The 26832-nt window shown below is 57.2% G+C and overlaps 1 protein-coding gene across 1 annotated transcript in view; it reads left to right on the top strand.

Annotated features, from left to right (window-relative positions):
* Window positions 1–447: 447 nt before the first annotated feature.
* CDH4 (cadherin 4) overlaps window positions 448–26832 on the top strand; it is a 341583-nt gene continuing 315198 nt past the window's right edge. Inside the window, exons 1-2 of the mRNA XM_059705157.1 lie at window positions 448–661; window positions 2628–2739. Of these exons, the coding sequence (XP_059561140.1) occupies window positions 605–661; window positions 2628–2739 (169 nt within the window). The 5' untranslated portion in view covers window positions 448–604. The remainder of the gene's footprint in view (window positions 662–2627; window positions 2740–26832) is intronic.

Below are 26832 nucleotides of genomic sequence, written 5' to 3'. Positions count from 1 at the left end.
CATGGCCAGGAGGGCGCCCTGGGTCTGGGAGTTAGTGAGAAGACATCTGAAGCACAAAGGTCTGAATGGAGTGCCCAGCCGACATGCCCACCCCCACCCACCCACCTGCAGGAAGCTGGACTAAAGCAGCAGGGGCTCCCCATCCAGAAGGGGTGCCCAGGGCTTGGGGGCGGGGACTTCTTCCATCCTCATGGCTCCAAGCCCCCATCCCCCACCCCCACACACTTTTACTTGTACACATTGTGTCCAAAGCCCCTTCAGCCAACACGGGCTCCAGATACCCGCGCCCTCGCCCAGCGCTGGCAGAGAGGCGGGGTGAGGGCGCGGCGCGGGGGGCGCGGCGCCTTTAAGGCCCGCGTCAGGCCAGCGAGCGCAGGGGCCGGGCGGCGGGCGGGGCCTCGGCGGGCGACCGCGCGGCTTCACCTGCAGTTCGGAGCGCGCGGAACAGAGGCGCGGGCGGCTGGGAGGCCAGCGGACTAACGGCCCGAGGGAGCGCGCCGCCGCGGGGCTGGAGGCGTGGAGCCCGCGGAGCAGCGGCGGCGGGCAGCGAGCTCGGGGCTCCGGCACCGGGAGGACGGGCGCCGGGCGCGGCGCGGCAGGAAAGATGCCCGCGGTCTCCGGCGTGCTCGTCCTGCTGCTCTCGCTCTCCGGCGCGCTCCGGGTAAGTTGCCGCCTCCTGCCCTGGCCGCTCGGAGCCCTGGCAGAGCGGGGCCGTCCCCGGAGCCAGCGGAGCGCGCATTCACCCGGAAAGGCTCTCCGGGTTTCACGGCCCCCGCCGCGCGCCCCGCTGCAGAGAGCCGGCTTCCGCGCCCCGCGAAGCCGCCCGCGGTTGGGAGGAGCGCGGAGCCGGGCAGCGAGGATCGGCGGCGCGGTGCGGGAGTGCGGGTGGCTGGCTGGGATGGGGACAGAAGGAGCTCTGCCCGAAGGGGACCCGCGGAGCATCCGTCGGCTGCCCTAGATCCGCGGCTGCTGCACCGAGCTCGGTTCGCCCGCGCCTGGGCAGGCTGACCGCTGGCGGAGCCGGCGCGCCCTCCATCGCCCGGGAGCCTTGTGCCTCCGGAGTTGGCAAGACCGGCCGGGGCAGGGCTGCGGGCGCGAGGACCTGGCCGCAGCGGGCCGGGAATCAGGATGCGGGGACCCCTGGTTTGGCCACCCTTGCCCAGGAAAGCGGGCTCGCGGTTAGGCGCCGCCTGGGTCCTCCGGGTGCCAGCCAGGACCTTCGCTGCGGGTGGGCGGCGATGTGGACCCGGGACACCCTCGCCGCCGAGACCCCGCGGCTTGGGGGGAGCTGGCGGGGCCCTGGCTCCTCAGAGCGCGGCCAGGGAGCCAGGTGCCAGGCGGCCGCAGAGCGAGGGAGTCCTGGAGCACGGTCCGGCGCCCGCCTTCGTTCCTCCGAGCCGGCGAGCGGGTCCCCAGCCCGGCTTTGCGCCTGCTGGGGGCAGGGCGGAGAGGGGCGGCTTGCGGGCTGCACAGAAGGCGACCCTGTGGGAGGCGGAGGAGCCACGGGAGTTGCAGGAACCCCCTCTCGTGGCCGTTCGGCCTCGCTGCTCCTCCTGGGCTGCGCGGCGTAACCTCGGAAATAAACCAGCTCCGGGGGCCAGGCCGCCCTGAGGCTGCGGGCGCGGGTGCGCTCGGCACTCGCCGGGGGCGGCTCCAAACTTTCCTGGGCATGTGCGCCTCCCAGGCCCCATTTCCTTGGGGCTTCGTGCAGGAGGACCCAACCGCGGTGCCCCGCTTTCCCGAGGAACGACCCCACGCCCCTCCCTGCCTGCGTGTTTCTGGGCGAGGGGCGCCCGCGCCAACCCCGCGGTGGGTGCCTGGAGCTGCGATGAGGGCAGCCTCTGGGCCAGGGTGGCGGCGGCTGCGGTGGCTCGAGGGGCTAGAGCAGCGCGGCTGGGGCGGAGGCATGTTCTGCTCCGCAGCCCTGGAAAGCACGACTGTGGGTGCGGGCTGCGCCCCTGCAGCAGGAGCTGGTGTGGCAGGTGGTGGCAGCGGACTGGCTTCCCTCTGGTGCTGGCTGTTTCTCCCTCCATCTCCAGTCCCTTGGCTGAACTGTAGCTCCCCTCCCAGGCTGGGAGGGGCCATCCCACCTGCCTCTGTTCCCTGTCCCGGTCCAGACCCCTCCCGGGGGTCAGGAGAGCGGGGGCGCTCTGAGAACAGGACACCTGTCCTGTCAGTCAGGGCAGCTCTCCTTGCCTGGCTGGAGATGGGGGCCCTGAAGGTGGACAAGGTCCAAGGAAGTAGGAGGAAGCGGAGAGGACCCCAGCCTCCTGGCAGCTCCCTCTGAGCCAGCCCTGGAGAACCACCCCCTCCCTGGTGACTGCAGAGAGGAGACAGCCTGCTGGTCCAGCTCACAGGGTCATTGGCCTGAAGGGTGAAGTGGCTGGACCGGGCCTGCTCCCTGGCCTCCCCTCCTCTCTGTGGCCATTGGCTAACTCCTGGCTCCCCCGCCTGCTGTCTTCTGGACACCCTTACACTTGCATCCCTGTCATGTGCCAGTGAGGCCCAGACCAGCGCCCCTCCCCTAGGTCTGGTGGGAGCGGGGACCTTGCACAGCAGGCTCTTTTGGGGGTGGGTGGGTTAGAGTTCTGAGGACTGACCTTTGCTCTAACCTCTCTCCCTCTCAGGCCCACAGTGGGGGTCTTACAGCCAGGGAGACCTGCAAGGCTGGATTCTCCGAAGCAGATTACACGGCATTAATCTCCCAGAATATTCTGGAAGGAGAGAAACTCCTCAAAGGTAGGGTGGGCGTGGGGGCGAGGAGGAATTGCTCATCTTTCTCTGGTTTGGGGAAAGTTTTGGATGTAAGAGGCCAGGCTGGTCTGGCTCTGAGCCACGCTCTTTGCAGAACGCTGGTTGTGAGGTCAGCGAGGTGCGGCTTGGGCCACCTGAGAGGCGTTCAGAAGCCCTGTCAGATCACAGGTGGATGATTCAGAAGCCCTGTCAGTTTTGAGTGGAGTGAATCATTTCCTGGACCACAAATTAGAAATCAGATGTAGCATCACCCAAGTAATATGCAGAGAGAGACTTTCCTACACGTTTATTTACGTATGAAAGTCTGGATTCTTAAATTATCCTTGCTTTGAGACGCATGGCAAAGCAGATGATGTTGTTGGAAATGTGGTAAATAAGCCCACAGACCTTGTGCTCGCCAGGGTGGCGTTCATTTTCCTGACTGCCCCACCGACAACACGTACATGCACAGGCAGGAGGGCGCACTGTGGACGTCCGTCTGGCCACGGCAGCTTCTGTCCACACTGGGGTGGCAGGTCACACACGGCTTCAGAACTCAAAGGACAGTGGGGCCTTGTGCCTGTTGATCTGTTTGCCTTTGAGGACAAGCTTATTAGACTTGGGAGGGGAAATTGATCAGCTCTCCCTTCCCGGAGGTTCAGCTTGGCTGTGTGTCTTCCCTCCCGGCCTCAGTTTCCCAGAAAGCACAGCTTTTAGCTGATTTCAAAGGGATGGAGGCAGTGAACATTAGAGAATGCATCCAGGCTCCGTTTCACCACTCACGACAAAATAGCGCCTCGTTCCGTGTCTGAGGGAGACTAGGGTTTTCCCGGGAGCACGGGCAGCCTCAGTGTGCGGGAGGTGAGTCTTCAGAGCCCGCCTTGGGGACAGAGCTTGGGGACTTGCAGGTTCCTGTATGTGAATCGGGATTTTCATTTTACACGGAGTCCAGCTTTTCTTATTTGTTGTCTTCTGAGTTGGCTGCTCAGCAGGGATGCGATGCTCCTGGCTCTGTCACTGATCACAAAAAAAAGGTACACACCCCTGGGCGGTTGGCCTGGAGGGGAGGGCATGCTCATGCGTCGGCGCATGTGGTCGGAGTCTCGGGAGCTGCTCTCTGTGGCACCTGCATGGTGAAGATTTAAAGCCGGAAAGGTCAGGCCGTCTTGCAGGTTTGTGGTTTACTGGGCACCCCTGGGCGCCTGCGGAGGAGGCCCAGACTGCTCTCGCTCTGCGTACATGCAGGTGCCGCCTTTGCATGACCTGCAGCTGACGCCCCAGCCTCCCCAGGTGTGGGGCTGTGCCCGATAGGATGCAGGCGTGTCAGTGTGACTGAGGAATTCCAGAAACACTGCCTCTGTTTCAGTGATGACAGTGCTACCTCTTATGGAAGCGAATGGCAGATTCTCGTCCTTTTTATGATAAAATGTGGCCTTTCATACAAGTCTCTCCTCCCTGTGTTGGTGGCCATGGCTCCTGGCCAGGGGGTTGGGGAAGCCTTGATTGCTGGCCGCGAGTTGGCCTGTCCGGCGTGGACAGATGGTTTGCACCGAGTGCGGGACGAAGAGCCCCTCATTATAGGTGAACTTGGACCCGGCTTCTGAGATTGGTGGACATGAGACTCGTTTTCTAAGCACTGGGACGAGGCCCAGCCCGACCCTGTGTATGGAGAGTGGGTCCCGGGCCTTGGGTTCCTGCACCTCCCTCCCTGGGGGGTCAGAGTCCCGTTGTTCTCCCTGCACCTCGGGGTGTAACAGCCCCTCACCGCTCTCTTCCTCTGGCTCTTCTGAAGGTGAAGATCCCAGGTTCAGAGAGAGGTTGTAAATCTTAGGAGTCATTTTACACCTGAAGGCGAAAGCTGACATACACTCAAACCAGGCAGATAAAAAGTGCTCTATTTACATAGGAAACTTCGCAAATGACAAGCCCACAGTATCTTTGTGTCAGAAGTAAATATGAGGTGTGATATTTCTGCAGTTCTGGCAGGAGTCAGGTTGAGGAGGTGAGGACTATTTAAATGAGTTATTCCAATGAAGAGAGCTTAGCATCAACCTGACAGGCGAAGCGTCGCAGACTGGCCGTTTATGAGCGCCGTCCGCCCCTGACACTGCTGGGTGGCCTTTCCCGTCACCGGAGTTAGCCCACCGGCAGCCCGAACACCAGCTTCCGGGGGAGTGATGAGCTGCACGGTAATTAACTTGTTGATGATAAATGGATGGGAGAAATGTCGTGGCATTTTGTTTTACGTCTAAATGAAAAGCATTTGCATTCTAAAAATTTCCTGCTAATTGGGCTTAAAATGGTTGCCCCATAGGGTGGCAAATACTATAGCATTGCAAACCCTTCGAGCAGCAGATCCGCCACGTTGGCAGCATACGGGCGTTGGTTTAGCTGCTGCTCGCAGCGTTCCTCGGCTCCTTTCCTGCCCTCTCTGGGGCGCCCCTGTGAGTTGCTGCTTTGGGGCCAGGATCGCTGGGCACTGTATTGCCTAACTGGGATGGCAAGCCCTTTCCTGAGGCTGCAGTGGAACGTTCTCGTCTCTGAGCCGCAGCCTCGTCAGGGAAGTTGTGAGCTGGTGTCCGTTTCTCTGCCTTGTTAATAATTAACCATCAGCCGCGGAGGCTGAGCCGAGCCGTGACCTGCACTGCACCCTCTCTGGCGGGCAGAGTGCTGGGGACCCAGACCAGCTCCCCTGGAAACCCCCAAGGACGGGACGTGCCAGGTGGCATGTGGGAATGCAGGACTCATCAGACCCCTGGCTCCTGGAGGAGGGTGGCAGGTGAGCAGAAGCGGTCTGCCAGGCACGGGGGGGCGGGGTCTGAGGAAAGCGGGTCCAGGGGCTTCACTGCGGAAAGGCGAGCTGTTTCTGATGCCTTTGTTCCCTGCGACTGCCTCAGAACGCCTCCCTGCCCCCAGCCGACTAGGACCGCGGCACGGCCCCGCCAGCTCGCCTCCTCAGAGGATGGCAGGTCATCTGGTCAGTGACCTCGCACAGAGACCATTGGGTTCGGGAGGGCAGCAGCCCTACTGCTCTGGTTTACCGTTTGGATCATGCCGGAATGTTCTTGGCCAACAGGATAAAACCCAGTTGACAGGAGCTTAAGTCAATGAGGGTTCATTTTCTCACATAACAGTGAAAAGACCGGTGGCCGAGGGCTGGAGCAGCAGATCTGGGCACCTTCACGTGCCCAGTATTTACTCTTAGCATTCTACCACCTTCCGTCTGTCACTTTACCGCCTCATCATTGCAAACTGGCTGCTGTGGCCCCAGACATTGCATTTGGGTTTGGAGCAGGAAGAGGAGGGAGTGGAGGCAGCATCGCATCTCTTCCCTGCGTTAGGAAGGCCCTGCTCAGAGCCCTTGCAGACCTCTCATTGGCTAGAACTAGATCACATGCCACAAAGCTGCCAGGGCTGGATGCTGGGAAGCAGAGAATTGCACTAGCACATTGGGCTTAGACCTATTGGGATCCATCACCAGGTCAAATTGGCTCTGTTTTAGGGAGGAGGGAGGAGGGATGGATGCTGAGAAGAGCATCAGTATCTCCCATGAGGCTTTCCAGGCTCCAGGACCCTACCTGCAGCGAGTGGACCAGCAGTGCTTGTTGAATGAATGGCTCATTTGCATAACAAGGCACACTCAGAGAGGGAGGGCTGAGGAGAGACCAGATACAGGTGTTCAGAGTGGGTATCTAAGAACTGGCCACAGTGTAACAGGCTCGGCCAGGAGTGGCCTTATCTGGTCTTTGTGAGCAGGTTGGAAATAGCCTCTTTGCCATGTGGTTTGAGTTGACCCACATCTGTCCAGACAGGTAACTTCCGGAGTGGAAGGCATCGCTAGACCTGCAGGTAAGAGCCAGGCAAGGCTTATGGCACGCCCGACACCCAGTGTCATGCCCGGCATGTGGGTGGTGGGTATGCAATCAACATTGTCAAGTGAAGTAATGAATGAGCCACAAAATGCTGCCACTGTGTGTTTCCGAGTTCCCTGTTACCTTGCAGAGGAGTGGGAGCTGCTGTAAATGTCCAGAAAAATGGCACTAATGATAAACCAACCACATATGACTTATCTAATGTGGTTAGAATTATTAGACACTGCATGTTGCCTGTCGGTATCCATTCTCTCCCTCTTCCCTACTCACAAAGCCTGGCCTGTCCTTGTCCACTTGGCTCACACTGAGCCCTGTCGTAGGGGCTCCCACCTCTAGCTGACTCCCTTACACCAAGGCGGCACTATGGCCCCTTTCTGGTCATGAGATCTAATTAGGTTGTTCTATTAGATGAGAACAGACGTGGCTGGCAATGCCTTTTGCCCTGACCTCCTCTTCCCACCTGGAACACGGGTGTGATGTCTCGGGCAGAGCAGCCATCTTGTGACTCTGAGGATAGGGGCACAGGAAGTGGGTCCAGGCGGCACCTGGAACAGCCACAGAGCTGGATGCCCGTCCCCGGAGCGGTGCGGGCAACGAGGTGAGACCGCAGCTGAGCTCCTCCCACACAGCTGCTGTTGCCCTGGTTTAGGGGAAACAGAGCTGTGCCCTCTAGCCAGTGCCTTCCTTCCTTCTGCCAGCGCAGAGCATGGCTCCATCCTCTGCCCTGGGCCTGGGTTTCCAGCTCCCTCTACTCATCCCCGTTCCTCGGGCTCAGGTCTACGCTGGCTTTAGCGGCCCCCACTCCTTTGAGGGTCAGTGTCCATGTCCAGCATGCTGGGCCGCAGCGAGCCTGTCGACTGTCCTATGGCAGGACATTCGGGACTCATCCCACCATCAAGCGAAGGCCGCCTCCCCGGCCCCCCTGTCAGAACACAGGCCCTCCCCTGCGTCTCAGCCGCCTCTTTCGGAAGCCAGGAGAGCACGTGGGGACTTTGGCCACACTGTCAACTGGTTCCAGGGAACCTTGGTCCCCACAAAGAAGCGGCGATGGGTGGAGGCCAAGCAGGACTCCACCAGGATGCCCCTTGCTCTTGAAGCCAGAGGAATGCGTCTTCCTGAGGACCGAGACCTCCCGGCCTCCGCTGAGAAGGCAGGTCCACAGGCCTCGGAAGCCAGCATGCTCCGAGGCCTGTCTGAGGCTGGCCTTGCCCTGGGGGACAGGGCTGCTTTGGGCTTCTCCGCAGCCTGTCCCTGTTGTGACGTTGCCCGGTCACAGGTTTAGAGGTTCAGAAAGGGCAGTGTGTATACTTAGAACATGGCTTCTACTGGAGGAAGGGGAAGGCTGGCCGCCACGGCACACACAGGGGGCCCGATAGACACGCGTAAACACAAGAAAGGCGGCCCCTGCCGCCGAGGCTCTCGCCATCCCCTGTATGTCGCTGCTTCCTGCCGCCCTTGTGGACAGAGGCTGGGGCGTGGCCCCTGAGGGCGGCTCCCGAAGGCCATGGGCAAGAGTCCCTGCACCCTCTGAGCTCTGCCCTCCATGCTGGCCGTCATCCGATGAACCCTCGCTGCAGAAGGCGGCACAACCAGTCAGCGGCACGGGAGTGACGGGCGTGGATGCCTTTCAGAACAACGTGCTTTAGTGGCACCTTAACATGAGGGCATGTGAGACAGCGATTATAAGGTAGTAACATCGAGTTCTGCCAGTCCGTGCCAGCCCTCCGGCAGTGGGTCCTGGCATCCCCATGGAAGCCGTTCCAGGGAGGTAAGATCACTCCCATTGGACGGCAGTCCTTGTGTGCAGCCCAGTCCGACGCGGGTCCAGACCCGGTGCACCTTGCATCTGCAACACCGGCCCTGGGATTAGGAGAGCCGGACCCCGCGAAGCCAGAGCTGGTCAAATAGCTGAGAGGGGTTCTGCTGAGCAGCCAGTCGGCCCTGGAAGCCTGGCACACACGTGCGCTGAGCTGTTGCAGGCACGGGACGTCATCATCGGGTACTGACCTGTGGCTTGGAGCACTGGGGACACAGCAAGGCCTGTGTTCGGACCATTAGCAAGGCTGACAGCTCTGGTCGGAAGGAGGCCGCAGACCGGCCAAGGCCAGGCTCCATGTGAGGTCACCCTCTGTCTGCAGGTGGTCGGTTCTGCCTGGGTCTCGGGTCCTGGGGGGTGGCAGGGCCTGCGAGCTCGGTGCCTAGGTCTCTCTCTTTTTATTTCTTCTTTAGAATCCCCCCCCGAAAGGATACTTTTTCATTTATTTTTAGAGAGAGGGGAAGGGGGTTGGGGGAGAGAGGCATTGGTTAGTTGCCTCCCGTAGGTGCCCCAACCAGGGATCAAACCTGCAACCAAGGCTTGTGCCCTGACCAGGAATTGAACCCACAACATTTTGGTGCATGGGACGATGCTCCAACCAACTAAACCACCTGGCCAGGACTCACTCTTTTCTTTCTTTCTTTCTTTCTTTCTTTCTTTCTTTCTTTCTTTCTTTCTTCCTTTCAAGTAGATGCCAGAACTAATTGCAACCTGAGAGTGGGTGAGCAAGCAGGAGGCATTCGTCTTTTCAAAGAATGTTCCTATTCTGACTTTTTGAAGGGGTGATTTTACTTGGAGTGAATTCCATTGTGAAAAACGCCGGGAGCTGAGTTTCTCTCCGTCAAGGGTGATGAAGTTCTCCCGAGCATGTTCTTGTAAAACCTTGTGGCCCTTGCTTGTTCTTTAATCCTCGGAGCAGGGACCCTGGCCTGCTGGAAGCTGGGCTGGTGAAATCACTTGCTTTCTGTCAAAAGGCTCAGTATTTTGGTGACTTTTTGCCTGGGCTCTAGGCTGCCCTCTCCTGGTGGCCTCTAGTACTGTCTCAGGCTGGCTCCCTCCCCCACCCTCCTTTAAACAAATAAACAAAAAAATAATAAAACAAAACAAACCTAACCTATTTCATTATTTTAGACCAGTGCGTGGTACCAAGGGCCATTTCCTGTCAACCTCCATCAGGGCAGGCTGCTGTGTTTTGAGGACTCCCTTATGCTAAAGCGTGTCTTCATTGAATGCCCCCGAAAGCCATCCCGAGGGCTCAGGGCCGTCCCCTGGCTACACAGGAGGCATGTAGGCCGTGCCACCGCCCACGCTGCCTCTCCCGGGAGGCGTTCGCTCAGAGCATGGCTGTATGTGTTTCTCGGGGTCGTGGCGAAGGCCGCAGACTCTGGCTTCACTGACACAATGATTGCCTTGCTGTTCGGATGTTGGCAGCCCAGCTCAGGTCCCTGGGCTAACCTCCTGCAGGCTCCAGGGAAGAAGCCCCCTCCTGGCCTTCCCAGCACCTACTAGTAGCCACGCCTGCTCTCCTTGGCTGGCGGCCCTCCCTCCCTCTGCCGGGCCAGCGCGGCTCCTCTCCCTGTGCCTCCGTCCCAAGCTCCCATCCCCTTCTCTTGCTCGCCCTTCTGGTTCCTCGCCTGCTGAGGACATGGACCCTCGTGACGGCACTGGGCACACCGGCATAGTCCAGGATCGCCTCCCCCTCAAGGTCTTTAATTGGTCGCCGTTTTGCTGCATCAGGCAACAAATTCACAGGTTCAGGGATTAGGACAGTGATGGTGAACCTTTTGAGCTCAGCGTGTCAGCATTTTGAAAAACCCTAATTTAACTCTGGTGCCGTGTCACATATAGAAATTTTTTGATATTTGCAACCATAGTAAAACAAAGACTTATATTTTTGATATTTATTTTATATATTTAAATGCCATTTAACAAAGAAAAATCAACCAAAACAATGAGTTCGCGTGTCACCTCTGACACGCGTGTCAGAGGTTCGCCATCACTGGATTGGGACGTGGCACCCTTGGGCCTCCCTCCTGCCGGTGTGAGGATGGGTCCGTCCACCCACGAGCTGAGCACGAGCTGTGTCTGGGGCACTGCGCTCTGTCCCTCTCTCAGGCCCTGGGACCCTTGCGGGTGTGCTTGCCCCCCACCCCCCGCCTTCCCGTGGAGGAAATGGGGGGGGGGGAGGGAGGGCGACTGAGGACCCTGGTGGGAGACACAGGAAGGCCAGTCTGAATCCACTCCCGAGCCCTCCTGCGCCCTGTCCTGCCTCTCCAGGCACTTGGCCCGGCCGGGCCTGGAATCAGCTGTGTCTCTGTGGGTCCTGAGCCCGGCTTTGCGCTGTGGAGACAGGGGTGAGCCCATGGGCTCTGCAGCAGCAGCTCTGATCCGGCTGCTTTTAACTTCGTCTTGTTTGGCTTTGCTGTTTCCCTGCGACTGTGTGTGGGGATTTAGGGGGATTAGGGTAAGCCTTCAGTGACAGATGATATCCGCAGGCGGAGCCGCGCCAGCAGGACGCCTCGTGGAGGACGGGGTTACCAGCTTGGCGGCTCCGGAGGGCGCTCTTGGCCCAGATCAGGTGCGGGTCCCTGAGGGACACCATGTAGTGCAGCTCCAGGCGCAGGGCAGGGAGGCCTGTGGACCCCAGTCCGTCCTGGAAGGACCTCTCTTTGTCTCTGAGCAAGACAGAGGACCACTCGCCTTCCTGTGTTTGCTCCTCTGCTTTGGAGAAACGCCGGGTTTGGGTTTGTGTTGGTGTTCGCTGCCCAAGTGTAAGTCTGACCACCGTGGGGATGGACCCACATGGAAAGCCGAGGGGCCTGTGGTGCGGGTTTGCTCCAGCAGGACCCAGGGAGAAGGCGGCTGACATGGCGGGAGCCGCCCCGGGAGCTGGGGGCACTCATGGGAGAGGGGCTGAATCGGGGTACCCTCCCTTCTCTGGGCCTCAATTTCCTTATCTGCAAAGCAGAGGGGCGGGATGTCCAAATGTGGTCCAGGAACTGGTGGACGCTTGTTGAACCCAGCAAGCCCCAGGGCCCCCTCCCAGACCTACTGTAATGGGTTGCTCCCCGGCCCGGTGCCTATGACCTCGTCTGGAGAAAGGGTCTTTGCAGTATAATTAAGGGTCTCCAGATGACATTCTCTCGATTATCTGGGTGGGCCCTGCATCCAGTGACAAGGTCCTTTTAAGAGACAGAAGGGAACTCAGGGACACAGGTAGGCCACGTGAAGACGGAGGCAGAGACCGGGTGGTGCAGCCACAGGAGCCGGGAGAAGCTGGGCGGGGCCTCCGGGGGCAGCAAGGCCCTGGGACACCTTGATCTCAGACGTCTGCCCTCCCGACCTTCAAGAGAACTCGTTACCACAGCCCAGGGCCCTCACACGCCCCGAGTCAGACATGCCGGGGCTGTGGCTGGGAGTCGGGCCATTTAATCCATCTCTAGGGAAGCCGATGCTCATGGAGCCTGCGGGTCTCCGGCGACAGGGTCCGAGACGCTGGCATCCCCGGGGGCCCTGGCAGGGGTCAGCGCCTTCCAGTGCCACTCGGGTGGGCGGAGGGGGCGATGCTTTGCTTTCCCTCTCGCTGGCACAGCAAATGAGGCTTTAGGGAGCAATGTAGTGTGTTATGTCACGGAGCGGTTTCGTCAGAATTAAAATGTGTATGGCACGCTCGTGTCCCCCCGCATTATCTTCCCTGTCAGGTGCAGTCCTAACAGGGATCCTCGCTGCCACCGTCCCACGTAGATGCACTGTAAACACTGTGCTAGTGTGAGGGGCTGCGTGTGCGATGGATTGTTTAACGCAGCTGCTGGAGAGGCAGCGGCTGCTCCTGGAGTGTGCAGCCTGCCCGCTGCAGCGAGGCCTCCACAGAGGAACACGCGTCTCTCTCCCCAGAACTGCTTGACTGTGCAAATGCAGAAGGGCATCTCTGGCTCCGAGTGTCTCGTGCCTGTGTTTCCAGCAGCCGAGTGCTTGCTGCCTGGCTGTGTAGCTCCGCTGCAAGCCCAGGTTTGCACGCTCGCTCCGGAAAGCGACTGCCGAGCTCGTGCCGAGGGCCTATCCCTGCCCCGTCACTTCTTTGCAGGTGCACTTAGGCAGCCTCACGCACACCTGGGACAGTCCAAGCTGCCCTGCCCTCTGGCTCTATGGCTGATGGGAGCCCCGGTACCTGCTGGGGCTCCAGGTCCTACGGCCGAGCTGCTGCCGTACCTAGGGCATCCTCTCTCTCTGCCTTGGGATGGGCAACCCAGGGGCCGGCAGCCAGGATGGGATGGGCCTGTTCCTTCCAGAGAATGACCCGGGCAGCAGGGCCAGGAGGTCAGGGCCCGCCCACCTCTCCAGCTGGCCTCAGGCTGCATCTGACACCTGTCCCCAGGTGCCTTCTTCCTTCCTTGAGCAGGAGCGGAGGGGAGGGGCCCTGTCTTTGGAACCTGCCAGGTAGGTTAGGCTTTGTCCTGATGTGCAGGCTGGTTTGCACAGGAGGACTTGGAGGGGAAAGACATCCTTGCTGGGGTCCAACCCCAGCAGGTCCAGGGGTCCCCAATGGTTTGGACGGAGTCGGCGAAGAAGGAATGCCTTTCCTTCCTCTTCTGGTCTGGATCTCCAGCCAAGTTCTGGTTAGGATCTCCAGCCAGGTTCTGTGTCCATGTTCTCTTGCTAGGTTCTCCAGCCAGGTTCTGTAGCCATGTTCCCTCGCTAGGTTCTCCAGCCAGGTTCTGTCCAGGTTCTCCAGCCAGGTTCAGTCACCAGGTTCTAGTCAGGTTCTCTTGCCATGTTCTATACAGGTTCTGTAGCCAGGTTCTGTCTCTAGGTTCTTCAGCCAGGTTCTCTCGATAGGTTCTGTCTCTAGGTTCTGTGGCCAGATGCTGGGGTCCAACCCCAGCAGGTCCAGGGGTCCCCAAAGGTGTGGACGGAGTCGGCGAAGAAGGAATGACACAGAGACAGCGTTCAGTTGATCAGCAGCCTAGCCAGGATCTCTAGCCAAGTTCTGGTCAGGATCTCCAGCGAAGTTCTGGTTAGGATCTCCAGCCAGGTTCTGTGTCCGTGTTCTCTTGCTAGGTTCTCCAGCCAGGTTCTGTAGCCAGGTTCCCTTGCTAGGTTCTCCAGCCAGGTTCTCCAGCCAGGTTCAGTCACCAGGTTCTAGTCAGGTTCTCTTGCCATGTTCTATCCAGGTTCTGTAGCCAGGTTCTGTCTCCAGGTTCTTCAGCCAGGTTCTCTCGCTAGGTTCTGTGGCCAGTTTCTGTCCAGGATCTTTTGCCATGTTCTCTTCAGCGAAGTTCTTCTGTCCCTAGGTTCTGTGTAGGTTCTGTGTCTAGGTTCTGTGTCCTGTTGTCTTGTTACATCTGTATTTATACCAGTTGATTCCAATCCTATCAATCTCTATTCCAAAGGTTAGGGTGTTTCTTATCTCCATTCCAGAGAGTAAAGATTATGTAGCTTAAGCATGATTGTTGGTAGTTAAAGTGATTAATTACCCGCCTGGCACTTAGTTGAGGGGTTTTATTCCCTCCCTAACTTCAGGGGAAAATCCCTACCTGGGGAAACAACCTTTCTCAGAGAGGTGACCTTGGTTAAAACACATAGTGCCAAGAAGGTGAGCAAACATATTAAGAACAGTATGCCATATATGCCAGGTCCCTTGAAACAGCAAGGATGGACCGGCTCCCGGCACATCCTTTTTCCTTTCTTGCTTTTGTCCTTCAGTGAGGTGTTTCCAGAGGCTGTGGCTCACTCAGTGGAGGAAGAACCACAGGCCTTTGATGAATGAACTCTGTAAACAGGGGAAGCTGCCATCTTTGGGGAGTCCCAGAGTCCCCCCACGGGAAGCCTGTCTCTGCCCCAGCACCCATCGATAGAGCCCTTGTGTGCTGGGCACTGCACCAGCTGCCTCACCAGGCCAGTGGGTTAATCTGCGAGGGACACTGATGGGCAAAGATTTGGGTGTCACCTGTTTAAGCTCCTGCAGCCTATCCTGGAGGAGCCCCGAGTTACACAGGCAGCCTGCCTCCTGAGGCCACCCCTCCACCCAACCTGTCTGTCCCCTGAGCCCAGATTCCCCAAAGAGATCAGGCACCTCGGGGCACCCAGGGTCTGATGAGCTTCCGGGATTCCAGCCCCATGCCCCAGTCATCAGCTCTGCGGCACCAGGCCCGGGTCCTTGCCTGTGTGAGCTGTGGTACCTCCCCTCGGAGGGGTGACAGTTCCCCTTGCACAGGAAGACGTGTGTGATTTGGGGAGCGGTGCCTGGCCCGCAGAAAGCCGGTGCTGGGACTGACACGCAGTCACTGCCCCTTTGATCGCTGTGTAGACCGCAAGCCCCGCCCAGTGGTGTCTGGTTCTGGGGAATGGGTCCCGCCGCCCCTGTCTCCTTACCTGGGGCTGCAGGAACTGCAGGCCCCCCAGGAAGCCCTCTGATCCCTGCCACATGGGCCCAGTTCTCCATGGACCACCCCCATCTCCAGTCCCAGGGCCCAGCCCCCAGATGCACTGAGCTGGCCTTTGAGACGGTCATTTCCAGTGGATGGCAGCTCGATTCGACGGCTTTTTATGATTTTGTTTGGTTTGTTTTTATGACTTTTTTTTAAAATCTGCTTGGCCTTTGCATTCTTATGTGTGGCCAGAGATCTTTTGGCAAAAGGCATGTTTTGAAGTTGCATGAATAAATAATGGGGTGACTTATTTAAAGCCCTGAGGCGCAGGGCCAGCTCATGGACGGAAGTTGCTGGTCGTTACTTATTACTAGGCCGTGGCTTGATTGGGTCATGTCCTGTCATATTGAATGCTGGAGCCTCGAGGTTTTGATGGAGTTAGAAAGTCAGGTACCCAAAGGTAGCCACACAACAGCCTTCTCCCTGTGTGATGCGGACACTTTTCTCTTGAGTTATCTCATTTGCTCCCACCTTCCCTCAGAGACAAAGAAGGGATTATACAACTAGTCTTAGGCAGTTCTCACATTTTAAGATAAAAAACAGAATACCGGTAGAGGGCTGAAGGCTATAAAATTGTGATCAAAAGTCCGTAAAATTATAGAATTTGTGTTTTCCTGAGAATAGAGCATCTTCACAATGACTTTTTTTCTTAAAGGAACTGGGCAGCTTACAGATCGATCCGCAGAGAAATGTAAGCTATTTTTCCAGGCGGGGGTGGGGGGTGGGAATAGAGTTACATGCTTGAAATGTTAATGGCTGGTAAGCATCAATTTTCTGCAATCCTGGCTAATAAAAGTGGCATATAAGACATAAAATGTCACGCTGCCAAAACTGCAGGGGCCTTTGAAACCCCTTCTGAAGTCTGGGATCCTTTGAAGGTGATGGGGGTGGGGCTGGAATCGGAGCTCAGGTACTTCCCCCCTGGTTGAGGGAGGGCACCTTCAGGGGAAGGTTGGAGTGTCTTCAAGAGGTGCGGGTGTTTCTCTGGAGTATTTTTTGTTGAAACATTTCACAAATAGTCTTCCTAGCCCCAGGAATTGTGGGTGCACATTTATTGCAGGAGGGGCTTCCACCTTGATACACCTGAGCTGTGCCTGTGGGGCTGTGACATGTGCTGTGGGGGCAGGGGTTTGCTTGAAGCACTGTGAGCATAGTGTTCTCAAACGCGGTGGCAGACCTCACTAGGTGTCCCGGTAATAATGGCGGATTTTGTAATAAAAGAAAACATGATAATTTCAAGAGAAGCATCCAAAGTTTTTTATTCAAAGTAATTCCATCGCTAGCTACACATTTCCCCCATCTTTCAGGTAACTTGTGGATACCGTCCCCATAGAACTTTCTTGTTTTGAGGCAAACCATTCAGAGACCCAAATTTTCCACTTCTTCATACGTTTTGAAGGGCTGCTCAGAAAGTGCGTGTGCCACCGATCGGAACAAGTGGTCATCTGAAGGAGCAAGGTCTGATGAAAACAGCGGGTGGGTTAAGACTTCCCAGGCAAGATCTTTTAACGTGTCTTTAACTGGTTTTGAAGTGTGTGATGGTGCATCATCATGAAGCAAAATTACTTTGCTGTGTCTTCTGGCCCATTCTGGTCGTTTCACAATCAAAGCGTGGTTCAAATTGATTATTTGTTGTCGGTAGCAATCAGTATTAACGGTGTCACCTGGTTTTAGAAGCTCATAATCCACCACACCTTCCTGATCCCACCAAACGCAGAGCATTGTCTTCTTTCTGAAGCGATTTGGCCTTGCAGTCGATGTTGATGGTTGACTTGGATCAACCCATGATTTTGTGCATTTGGAATTCTCAAAATAAATTCACTTTTCATCGCCAGTCACAATCCGATGCAAAAAAGACTTTCATTCGTGCCGTTGAAGCAACATTTTACTGATGACTTTTTGGTTTTCCATTTGTCTTTCGTTCAGTTGATGTGGCACCCATTTTCCTTCCTTTAAAATTTTTCCCATTGCTTGTAAACTATCAGAAATTGTTTGCTGAGCAACGTTTAATCTTTCTGCAAGTTGTTTTTGAGTTTGACAGGTATCTTCATCCAATAATGCTTGTAATTGTTGGTCTTCAAACTTTTTCGGTTGACCTGGATGTTCTTTGTCTTTCACATAAAAATCATCACTTTTAAAGCATTTAAATCAGCGTTCACAAGTATCCTGAGATGGAGCATGTTCACCATAAGCTTCCCAAAGTATACGATAACTTTTTCTTCAAAATAAAGTAATGAATTAAAACTTCCCACAAATGCTCTTTTTTTGGCACAAAATTCAAAATTTTTAAGCGTAAAAATATCTATGATGTTAACACCTTCAGCAAATTTGACATATGAAGTTTTGAAGCTTGCTGTCAATACAACAAAATAGCATACATATCAAATCGCATATATATCAACATATGTGTAACTCCAGCTATTGAAAAAAATCCACATTATTAACTGGTACAGCTAGTAGTTGCAGCCCCTGAAATTGGTACCGGATTGTCTGCACTGCTTAGCTTGGAATTCTGGCCCATAGGGGTTCTAGCCCACAGGGGTTCTGGCCCACGGGGGTTCTGGCCCATGGGGGATTCTGGCCCATGGAGGTTCTGACCCATGGGGGTTCTGGTCCACGGGGATTCTAGTCAATGGGGGTTTCTGACCCATGGGGGATTCTGGCCCACAGGGGTTCTGCCCAACGGGGGTTCTGGCCCATGGGGGATTCTGGCCCACAGGTGTTCTGCCCAACGGGGGTTCTGACCCATGGGGGATTCTGGCCCACAGGGGTTCTGCCCCACGGGGGTTCTGGCCCACAGGGGTTCTGCCCCACGGGGATTCTGGCCCACAGGGGTTCTGTCCCACAGGGGTTCTGCCCCACGGGGATTCTGGCCCACAGGGTTCTGGCCCACGGGGGTTCTGGCCCACAGGGGTTCTGCCCCACGGGGGTTCTGCCCCACGGGGGTTCTGGCCCACGGGGGTTCTGGCCCACGGGGGTTCTGCCCAACGGGGGTTGTGGCCCATGGGGGATTCTGGCCCACAGGGGTTCTGCCCCACGGGGGTTCTGGCCCACGGGGGTTCTGGCCCACGGGGGTTCTGCCCAACGGGGGTTGTGGCCCATGGGGGATTCTGGCCCACAGGGGTTCTGCCCCACGGGGGTTCTGGCCCACAGGGGTTCTGCCCCACGGGGATTCTGGCCCACAGGGGTTCTGTCCCACAGGGGTTCTGCCCCACGGGGATTTTGGCCCACAGGGTTCTGGCCCACGGGGGTTCTGGCCCACAGGGGTTCTGCCCCACGGGGGTTCTGGCCCACGGGGGTTCTGGCCCACGGGGGTTCTGGCCCACAGGGGTTCTGCCCAACGGGGGTTGTGGCCCATGGGGGATTCTGGCCCACAGGGGTTCTGCCCAACGGGGGTTGTGGCCCACAGAGGTTCTGGCCCACAGGGATTCTGGCCCATGGGGGTTCTGGCACCAGGGGTTGGAAGGCAGGGAGCTCCTCACTCGGCCTCCCCTCCTCTCCCTGGTCTGGGTGCCTTACCTGGGATGCAGGTGTGGGGAGGCAGAGCGGTGCACCTGCAGCTCAGGAGCCTCGCTGGGCAAAGAATGGCTCCTGCTGTGATCATTCCCAGCCCCTGGGGCCTGGGGTCTTCCGCTGTATCACAGGGAACCCATTCACATGGCATTCGGCTGGGCAGAGTCAGGGCCACACAGGCCCGGGGCCTGCCTTTCTGTGTTTTTTAAAAAATATGTTTTTATTGCTCTGACAGGTTGCCCAATGGTTAGAGCTGAATGCCCGCAGGGTTCAAGTCCAGGTCAAGGGAGCCTACCTTGGTGCAGGTTCCCCAGCCCCAGTGTGGGAAGCAACCCATTGATGCGTCTCACATTGAGGTTTCTCTCTCTCTCTCTCCCCCCTCCCCTCCCCCATTCTCCCTCCCTCCCTTCCACTGTCTCTGGAAATCAATGAAAAAAATATCCTCGGGTGAGGATTAAAAAAAAAGTGTATATATATGATTTTTCAGAGAGAGAGGAAGGGAGAGAGAGTGAGACAGACAGACAGACAGACATTGATGAGAGAGAAACATTGATCAGCTGCCTCCTGCACACCCCAGCCTGCAACCCGGGCATGTGCCCTGACCGAGAATTGAACCACTGACCTCTAGGTGCCTGGGACAGTGCTCAACCAATGGAGCCACACCGGCCAGGGCAGTGCCTTCCTGGTTTCTCGTGAGCAGGATTCAGTCCCCCTTCGGCTGGCGTGGACCCACATACCTGAGCCACTGTGAGACTCAGCCTGGAGGGCCGGGGTCTGCACTTAAATTCTGAAAGTCTCCCTGCTCACCTGCTGTTGCCTCCGTGGTCCCCACCTGCCACCTGCACACGCATTAGACTTTCAGCAGCAGCAGCCTGGAGGCCTCACCTCCCCTGCGACCTGAGAAAAGGTGCCACTAGCAAGATGGTTCTGTGGAGGCGTGAGAATCGTGGCTTCGCCTTTTCCCAATTGAAAAATAAAAACGGGGGTCGCCAAGGTCTCTCTTCAGTGTGCCAAGGTTTGTTTTGGGGGCCGGTTGGGACCCTGAGGCTGACCCACTTGGGTTTGCAGGGGCTGTGTTTAAATCCGGCAGCTTAGGGGGCGGGGTTGAGTGGGGTCCTGGGCAGGTGGAGAGGGGCTGGGAGGAGCGGAGCTTGAGAGCAGGTGCTTGGTTGCTTCCTTCTTTCACTTGAAATTGGGTCATTAGTGGCCTCTCCTCCCTTTAGAAAGGAAGCGCCAAGAAGGGAGCCCTTTCCCAGCCTGGCCTCCTGCCCCTGGCGCCTGGCGCCCAGTGCCCCGTGCCAGTGCTGGTGCCCCGCCCATTGTCGGTTCTGAAAGGAGGATCCCGCCAGGACTGCCTCTGAGGAGAAGTCCCCAGTGGCTCTTTGAGGCAGAAGCTCCCTAATTAATCACTTCCTCCAGCTCTGAGCGGAAGGGGGGCTGCAAGAGAGGGGGTGCTCCCCTCTCCCAGACAGAAAAGTGCCTCCCCTCCTCCCTGGGAAAGGGGGTGTTTCCTGGGAAAGCCCCTCCATGCTGCTACCTGCTACGTATTTCTCTTTTTGCATCCCTCCCTTACCAGTTCTGAAATAATACTATTCCTCCTTGCTTACATGTCATCCCGGTTAAAACTTCTGTTGGGAGAGGCATCCTTGAGGAGTGTGTGTGTATTGGGGACATTCCTGGCCGCGCTCCAGGGTGCGGGGAGCGGACGGCGAGACCGCGTGGAGGGCAGACACTGGTCAGCATTTCTGTGAAGGAGTCTGCGTCCTGCGTGTCCCCTGGGAGCCTGGCGGCAGGCGCTTATCTACTTATTTCCTAACACAGTGCGCTGGTAATCTCCATTGCGCCGCCCCAGGACTGACTGCTAGAGGCTGTGGCCGCTCCAGGAAGTGATTGGGTTTTTGCCGAAAGGGAAGGATTAATGCGGTGGGAGCTGGCTGAGCAGGCCGTCTAGCCTGGCACTGCCAGCGGCCCCGCCCCATCTCTGACAGCTGGTTCGTTGGTGCAGAGCATGTGGAGCTGCGATCAGGCCGTGCAGCGATGATTGTGGTTTTGCCACTTAAAACACAGGTCTGGGCTGTGCATTGTTAACATGACAGCCGTTCAGGGCGACGCACGTGCCTGCTGGGCACGGGAACCTCGCAGAGCGACTGCGTCCGATCACCCCTTTCACTTTCCTGAGCGCGAGCCTCCTTTCTGTGGCTCTGAAGCCAGGACGTGGCACCAGAGTGCATGTCTGCAGCCTTGAACCAAACATATTTGCTGTCTGTACCAGGGGGAGCCTAGGGCTTTGCTTGAAATGGTCTCACTGTCGGATTAGAGGCCCTGGTTAGACGCGGTGTAAGCCACCGATCTGTGCTAAGCCTGGGTTTTACCTGGGGGCTGGGGGAGAGAGGGTTAGGGGCCAGCTTGAGCCGTGGGTCAGTGTGATCCCGTATGCAGCCATCTTCCTGTCCCCACCAGGAAAACGACAGCCCCGCGCACAGCCCACGCCCTGAGCTGGTGTTCAGACCCGCGCCCTCTAATTGCTCTTCCCCTTGGGGCCAAGGCCGGTTGATGGGCTGACACCTGAGGAGGCCCAGACGGGTGGTTCTGGGTGGTGGAGACAGGGCCTGTTACAATGTCACAGGCGCCTGGAGAGGCCACGGTCCGCAGCTGTTGGGCAGAGGGAGGGTGGGGCCACACTTGTCTTGGATGCATCACTGTTGGTGGTGGTGTCTCACTTCATAAACACTGTAGATGCAGCGTAGCTATAGGCATTGCGGGCCCATTTACCCCAGATCCTGGAGACTCCTAAGCCCCCATTTCCCTCGTGCGGCGCCCACCTGCCTGGGCAGCTAGATCGCCTCGCCCTGTCTGCTTTGTCCCTCTGTTTGCGCTTCCCCTCCCCCACCGGCTGGCCCTGCCATCTGTGGGATCTTGAGGGCTTCCTGATGCCAATGTCATTTCCCCATTGAGCTATCTTTTGCCGTCCTCTCCCTTCCCTTCTGCCTGGGCTAAGCCGGTTACTTACTTCCCCCTCCATTGTCTCATAGTTTTATTAAAATACTGGACTGAGTGTGTCTACGTGTGTGAGTGTGAGAGTGTGAGTATATGTGTGAATGTCTGTGGGTACCTGACTGTGGGTGTGTGAATGTGTACATGAATGTGTGTATGTGTGTGAGTGTGTACATGTGAATGTGTATATGTGAGTGTGTTTGAGTGAGTGTATGTGTGAATGTGAGTGTGACTGGGTGTGTCTGCGTGTCTGAGTGCTGGGTGACAGCTTGGGGACTGACTGGAGGGTATGCATGATGGAGAGACCGAGGTCCCGGTCGCACGCCTTGAACCTCCCTCCAGGAGGCCTCTTGGCAGGAGGAAGCAGATGAGTTCCCTCCCACCTCTCAAGCGGCAGAGGCCAGAACTGACAGGCAAGAAAATACGAGAGCACGGTAATTAGATAATTAGAGAAAGATGGGCATAATGTGGAAAAGCCAGCATATTTTTCATCTTGCGTCTCTGTAGTGGGGCTTCCTCAGTTTATTTATTAAGCCATTACCCAAGCACAGTAAGATGAAGGGTCTCCGTCCAATGGGCTTGCCCCGGCGTGGGCCGTGTGGGCTCCAGGTACCCAGGGTATAATTGGATAACAGTGACAGTACGGCCCCGGAGCCTTCCTGCCGGACAGCCTCCCTCTGTGTGCCGTCTCCGCGGCTCACCAGCTTCAGATGAGCCAGAGGCAAGACTGGCTTCCAGCCCCAGTTCCCCCTGGAGCCGCTGGGGGTGCCCGTCGGGCCCAGAGGCAGGGTCTGTGTTCTAACCTGGGTGCATGGCTCTGCTCAGCCCTGCCTCTCCTTCACTGAGGGCAGCCCCGTAGCAGCCACTGGCCTTGACTGCCGTTCCTAAGGGCTGTCTTGTCCCTCTGTCCCCACTGCATCCGGAAGCATTCTATGAAACACGCATCAGGAACATTCAACTCGTTGGGCGGGAGCCAGGCTTAGGCGGTGGCTTCCCTGCCACCCAGCTGGCGGCTCAGTCCTCACCCTGGCCCGCTGCCCCTCACTCTGCTCTCACCCACCCTTTACCTAAGTACCAAGGGCTTCAGAAGCTAAATTCCAGGGGTCCCCGCGCCCTGCAGCCACCGAGAGGCCGGCTCAGAGGGACCCTCAGTCAGGGCCAGTTGAAGAACTGTGTTCTCTGCTCCAGTTGCCCCAAGGTTATGGGTCTCCAAGGGGCGCGGCGGCTGAGGGGAGGGTGCAGACATGGGGGAGACTGGGAATTGGGCCTCGCCCTCCTGAGGGTGTGCCTCGCCTAAGCCCGTGGGAACACATGCTTGGCCAGCACTTCAGTTTCAATGCATAGCATTGTATGCATGTGATATGTTATCATGTGGACATACATGTGTGATGTGTTCATATGTGCACATGTACTGTGTGCACAAGCATGCATATAGTGTGGTATACTGTGTATACACGTGTGTCTGCACACACATGTACATGCCAGTGTGTCGAATGTGTGTGATGTGTTGCACACATGCATATGGATGAGCGTGTGGTGTGCGTGTGGTACGCATGTGTTGTGGGGGATAGAAGGACGTTCTTTGCTGCTGGAGACGACACCATGATGAAAATCTATGTAAACATCTGACAGCTCTTCTCATCACAGTGGAGCAGTGGAAGCAGGATTCAGAATTTCTAGTTGAGAGGCAGCTCGTACACAGGCCTGGATCCACGTGGCTCAAGGACGTTTCAGAGAGGCAGGGCCCATTTATGTTTCCGGTGAGGATTTGGGGGACACTCCTGTTCCCACACCTCCCCTGACCAAGGCCTCTCGATGGCCAACCCTTTAAACATGTTTTCCAGCGGGACAGGCACACAATGGCATCATCTATGCATGTATTGAATTAGCTGAGAGGTTAGGCATTTGACCAATATGTTTTGCCCTCCCTGCTTGCTTTTGCAAATTGTGTGTTCATGTTTGTCAGTTTTCAATCAGGGGTCATTGCGTTCTGTGAGTATAGAGATGCACTGGGAGAAATGCCAGCATCTGTCTTCAACCTACAAACACGGCTTGGGTTTGTTGGCTCAGTCACCACCGAAATCCATCAGGAAAGTTTCGGGTCACTTTCAAGTACTTTTGGTGCATTCTTAGAGTGTGTCCCTAAGTGCTTACCATATGCTAATGTGTGGATCTCTTTTACCCAGTTATGGTTCGTTTATATCAATAAGTAACTCCTATCCAAACTGGATAAAGACTCCAAAACAGATTCTCTGAAAGGCCATGGGGTTTCCAAGGCCTGAAATCAGGGTTAAAGTAGCTGCCAGGTCAAGGCAGGCCCCTGTAATCATGTCGCCTGGCCTTTTCTGTAAAGGGCCAGACAGTGACCCATTGCGGCCTTGGGACCTTTTCGAGTCTGCCACTGCACAAAAGCAGCCTCAGATGATTTGTAATGAGTGGGTGCAGTTGTGTCCCAATAAAACTTTACTTAGAGCAGTGGTTCTCAACCTTCTGGCCCTTTAAATACAGTTCCTCATGTGACCCAACCATAAAATTATCTTCGTTGCTACTTCATAACTGTAATGTTGCTACTGTTATGAATCGTCATGTAAATATCTGATATGCAGGATGGTCTTAGGCGACGCCTGTGAAAGGGTCGTTCGACCGCCAAAGGGGTCAAGACCCACAGGTTGAGAACCGCTGATTCAGAGCCTCAGGCTGTGGGCGGGACTTGACCTGCCTCAGCCCCTCCCTCTGCTCCTGTGGTCTGTGCTCTGGGAGGAAAGTGCCCTGGGGGAGTCCCGAGCCTTTGCATACATGATTTTTAGTCCTCCTAAAGATGTTATGAAGTTTGTTGTCATTGGCCCCACTTGACAAATGAGGAAACTGGTCAGCAAGCTCAGAGGACACAGTCAAGGTCAGATCACTGTAAAAGGCAGGCCTGGGCCCTAAACCATGGGTGCTGCACAATCACAGTGGCCACAGAAGTGCAGGATCAGGCACAGGGGTCAGAGGCCATGGGCACGCAGTAGGCAGCTGTGCCTGGGACTGAGAGGCCTCAAGGAGGAGGCAGAAGAACCCAGAGGCCCGCCCCGCCCTGCCCTGCCGCCTGCCGTCAGCATCTTCTGCTGGGCGAGCGGAATGACGGCGTGCGAGGCTGTAATAAGGGAAGATAAAAGGAAGTGAAACACGATTAAGCACTGATGGATAGTGTCTTCAGTTCTCAATTTAATGATCTGCAGCCGAAAGTCTGGAGCTATGCACGAACCGGCTCCTCGCCTCCTGCTTGCTCTGCTCACCCCCGATAAGGAAATGAAAGGATTACTGCACCAACGTGAAACCCAAATGCCAGCGTGCTGCCTCATCACCCAGCATGGCGCTGCTCCCGGAGAGCCGCGCGGCCTGTGCCACCAGGGAGCCCAGGTGCGGCTCGGTCACCTCTCCTCCAGCTGGGGTGAGAGTTCGTTTGGGGGCCAGATTTCTTTTTTTTTTTTTTTTTTATCCTCACCTGAGGATATATTTTCCATTGCTTTTCAAAGCACGTAGAAGGGAGGAAAGGAAGGGGAGAGAGAAAGAGAGAAACATCGATGAGATAGATGAGCAGGGAGCCAACTCACAACCTAGGCACGTGCCCTTGCCTGGAAATTGACCCCGCGACTCTCTAGTGCGCAGGACACTCTAACCACTGAGAAACACCAGCCAGGGTGGGGGCTAGATTTTTCCTGTGAGATTGAGTTCCACAGAATGAAAGAAAATTCCAGCCAGTGGGATTGGGAGGGACAGTGATCAGCTTTGAGGTGGCTCATCCACCCGGACCCACCTGGGACGGAAGCTGCTGGCGGTGCACCTCCTGCTTCTCTTTCTGGGTGGAATGCACTCCTCAGTGGAGCTCTCGTTACATGTCCCAGAATTCCCCCCTCGCCCAGGATGGCCATGCCGCCTGGCCGGCCCATAAAAATGGCTTTCCCTGTGTGCCTAAAGCTGAACCATGTAAACTATTTTAGCTGAAAAATCATCTTCGTCACTCTTAAACGACAACCCAGTTTCCTTGCCCACTGGCATTTGAGGTTGTGGGGGGTGACCAGGGTGACCTGCCCTCAGGCAGGCCTGTTCCGGGCTGGGGTGGGGGCGGGCAGGCTGGGGATCCTGCTAATGGCACCATCTTCTCAGTGGACCCTGAGCAGTTCCTAACTAAGGAGCCTGCCCGTCCGCAGGCCCTGCTGCCCACGGTGGTGGCTGGTAGGCCAGAGCTGCGGTCCCCATGGGTCCAGGACACACGTGCTGCCCCAGGAGGCGACACTATCCTTGGAGGCACAGCTCTGGGGCAGCGGCCCCCGCAGGCCACGCGCAGATGGGCGCCTGCGGCTGGAGCCACCGCCCTGTGTGGACGCTGCCGGCGGCTCCAGGAGGAGGCGGGCGACGGGCAGTAACAGAAGCTCTTCAGCTGTGTCTGTCGCTGGTCACCGGTGGTCAGCGTCGTCAGCAGTTGGGAACCACCGTGCGCCGAGGCAAAACTCACAGACTGGCTCCTGGGGAGGAGAGGGGCTCCCGGGAAAGGCTCCCGCGGGTGCTGCTGAAGGCAAACAGGGCCCAAAGCCAGGAATTCCTCTCTCCAGCGCTGACCACGCGAGAGAGGTCTCGAAACGCTCTCCTTCACAAGTAGCTGTTGCTTGGCTCTCCCAGGCCAAGTGGAAAAATCGGAGACACTCCTGTGGGGGTTTCTGGGGTGACGGGACCGTGGAGAAGGGGTGGCTCCTCCACGCCGTCACTGCTTGACAGGCCTTGTCCGGTCCCAGTGGTGGCCCGTGTGGGCCGAGCAGCGTGCTCGGGGCTGCCTGCTCACTTCCTCCAGGCGGTGTGGTGCCAGCAGCCGGAGGGGTGGGCCCCCTCCATGTTGTGGACATGAAGGTGCACGGGCCAGTGACCGGCTGGAGGGAGCCTGGCTTATCCTCGCCCCTGCCGCCCTCTCCGCCCTCAGGGAGCCGGTGCTCCCACAGGAAGGGCCAGGAGCCTGGCCGCTGGCCACGCTGGGAGGAGCTGGACCTCAGTTGCCGGGAGGCAGGTGCCTGGAGAGGATGCCAGGGCCAGAGCAGCCTCTGCTTTTGCGTAGAAACAGTGTCTGAGGCTTGTGTGGTGACAGTGCATGATACAGGACGTAACCTGTGGGAGCAATGTTTCAGGCCCAGTCGGGCAGAAGGATGAGTGGATGGATGACGGATGCATAGATGGATCATAGATGGAGCGAGGATGGATGGGTGGATGGAATGGGTGGTGGGAGGATGGATGGATTGGTGGGTCTGGTGGGGGAGGGGAGGTATAATTTGAGTGTCTTCATAATGGCTATTACCCAGCAGGCTTTTCTGGGGCTGCGGGTGGGGCTGGCAGGACGTGGGGCTGGGATGAGTAGCAGGAGTGGGGAAGCCCACCTGAGCCTCGGGTGGAGCCGCTCTCTTCCCCTGCGGTGGGTGGTGGGTTCCTAATGCCGACAGGGACCTGC

This window comes from Myotis daubentonii, chromosome 8 (genome assembly GCF_963259705.1).
Source record: "Myotis daubentonii chromosome 8, mMyoDau2.1, whole genome shotgun sequence".
Lineage (NCBI taxonomy): Eukaryota > Metazoa > Chordata > Mammalia > Chiroptera > Vespertilionidae > Myotis > Myotis daubentonii.
Note: the sequence above shows the minus strand (reverse complement) of the source record. Positions and strands in the feature narration are given on the sequence as shown.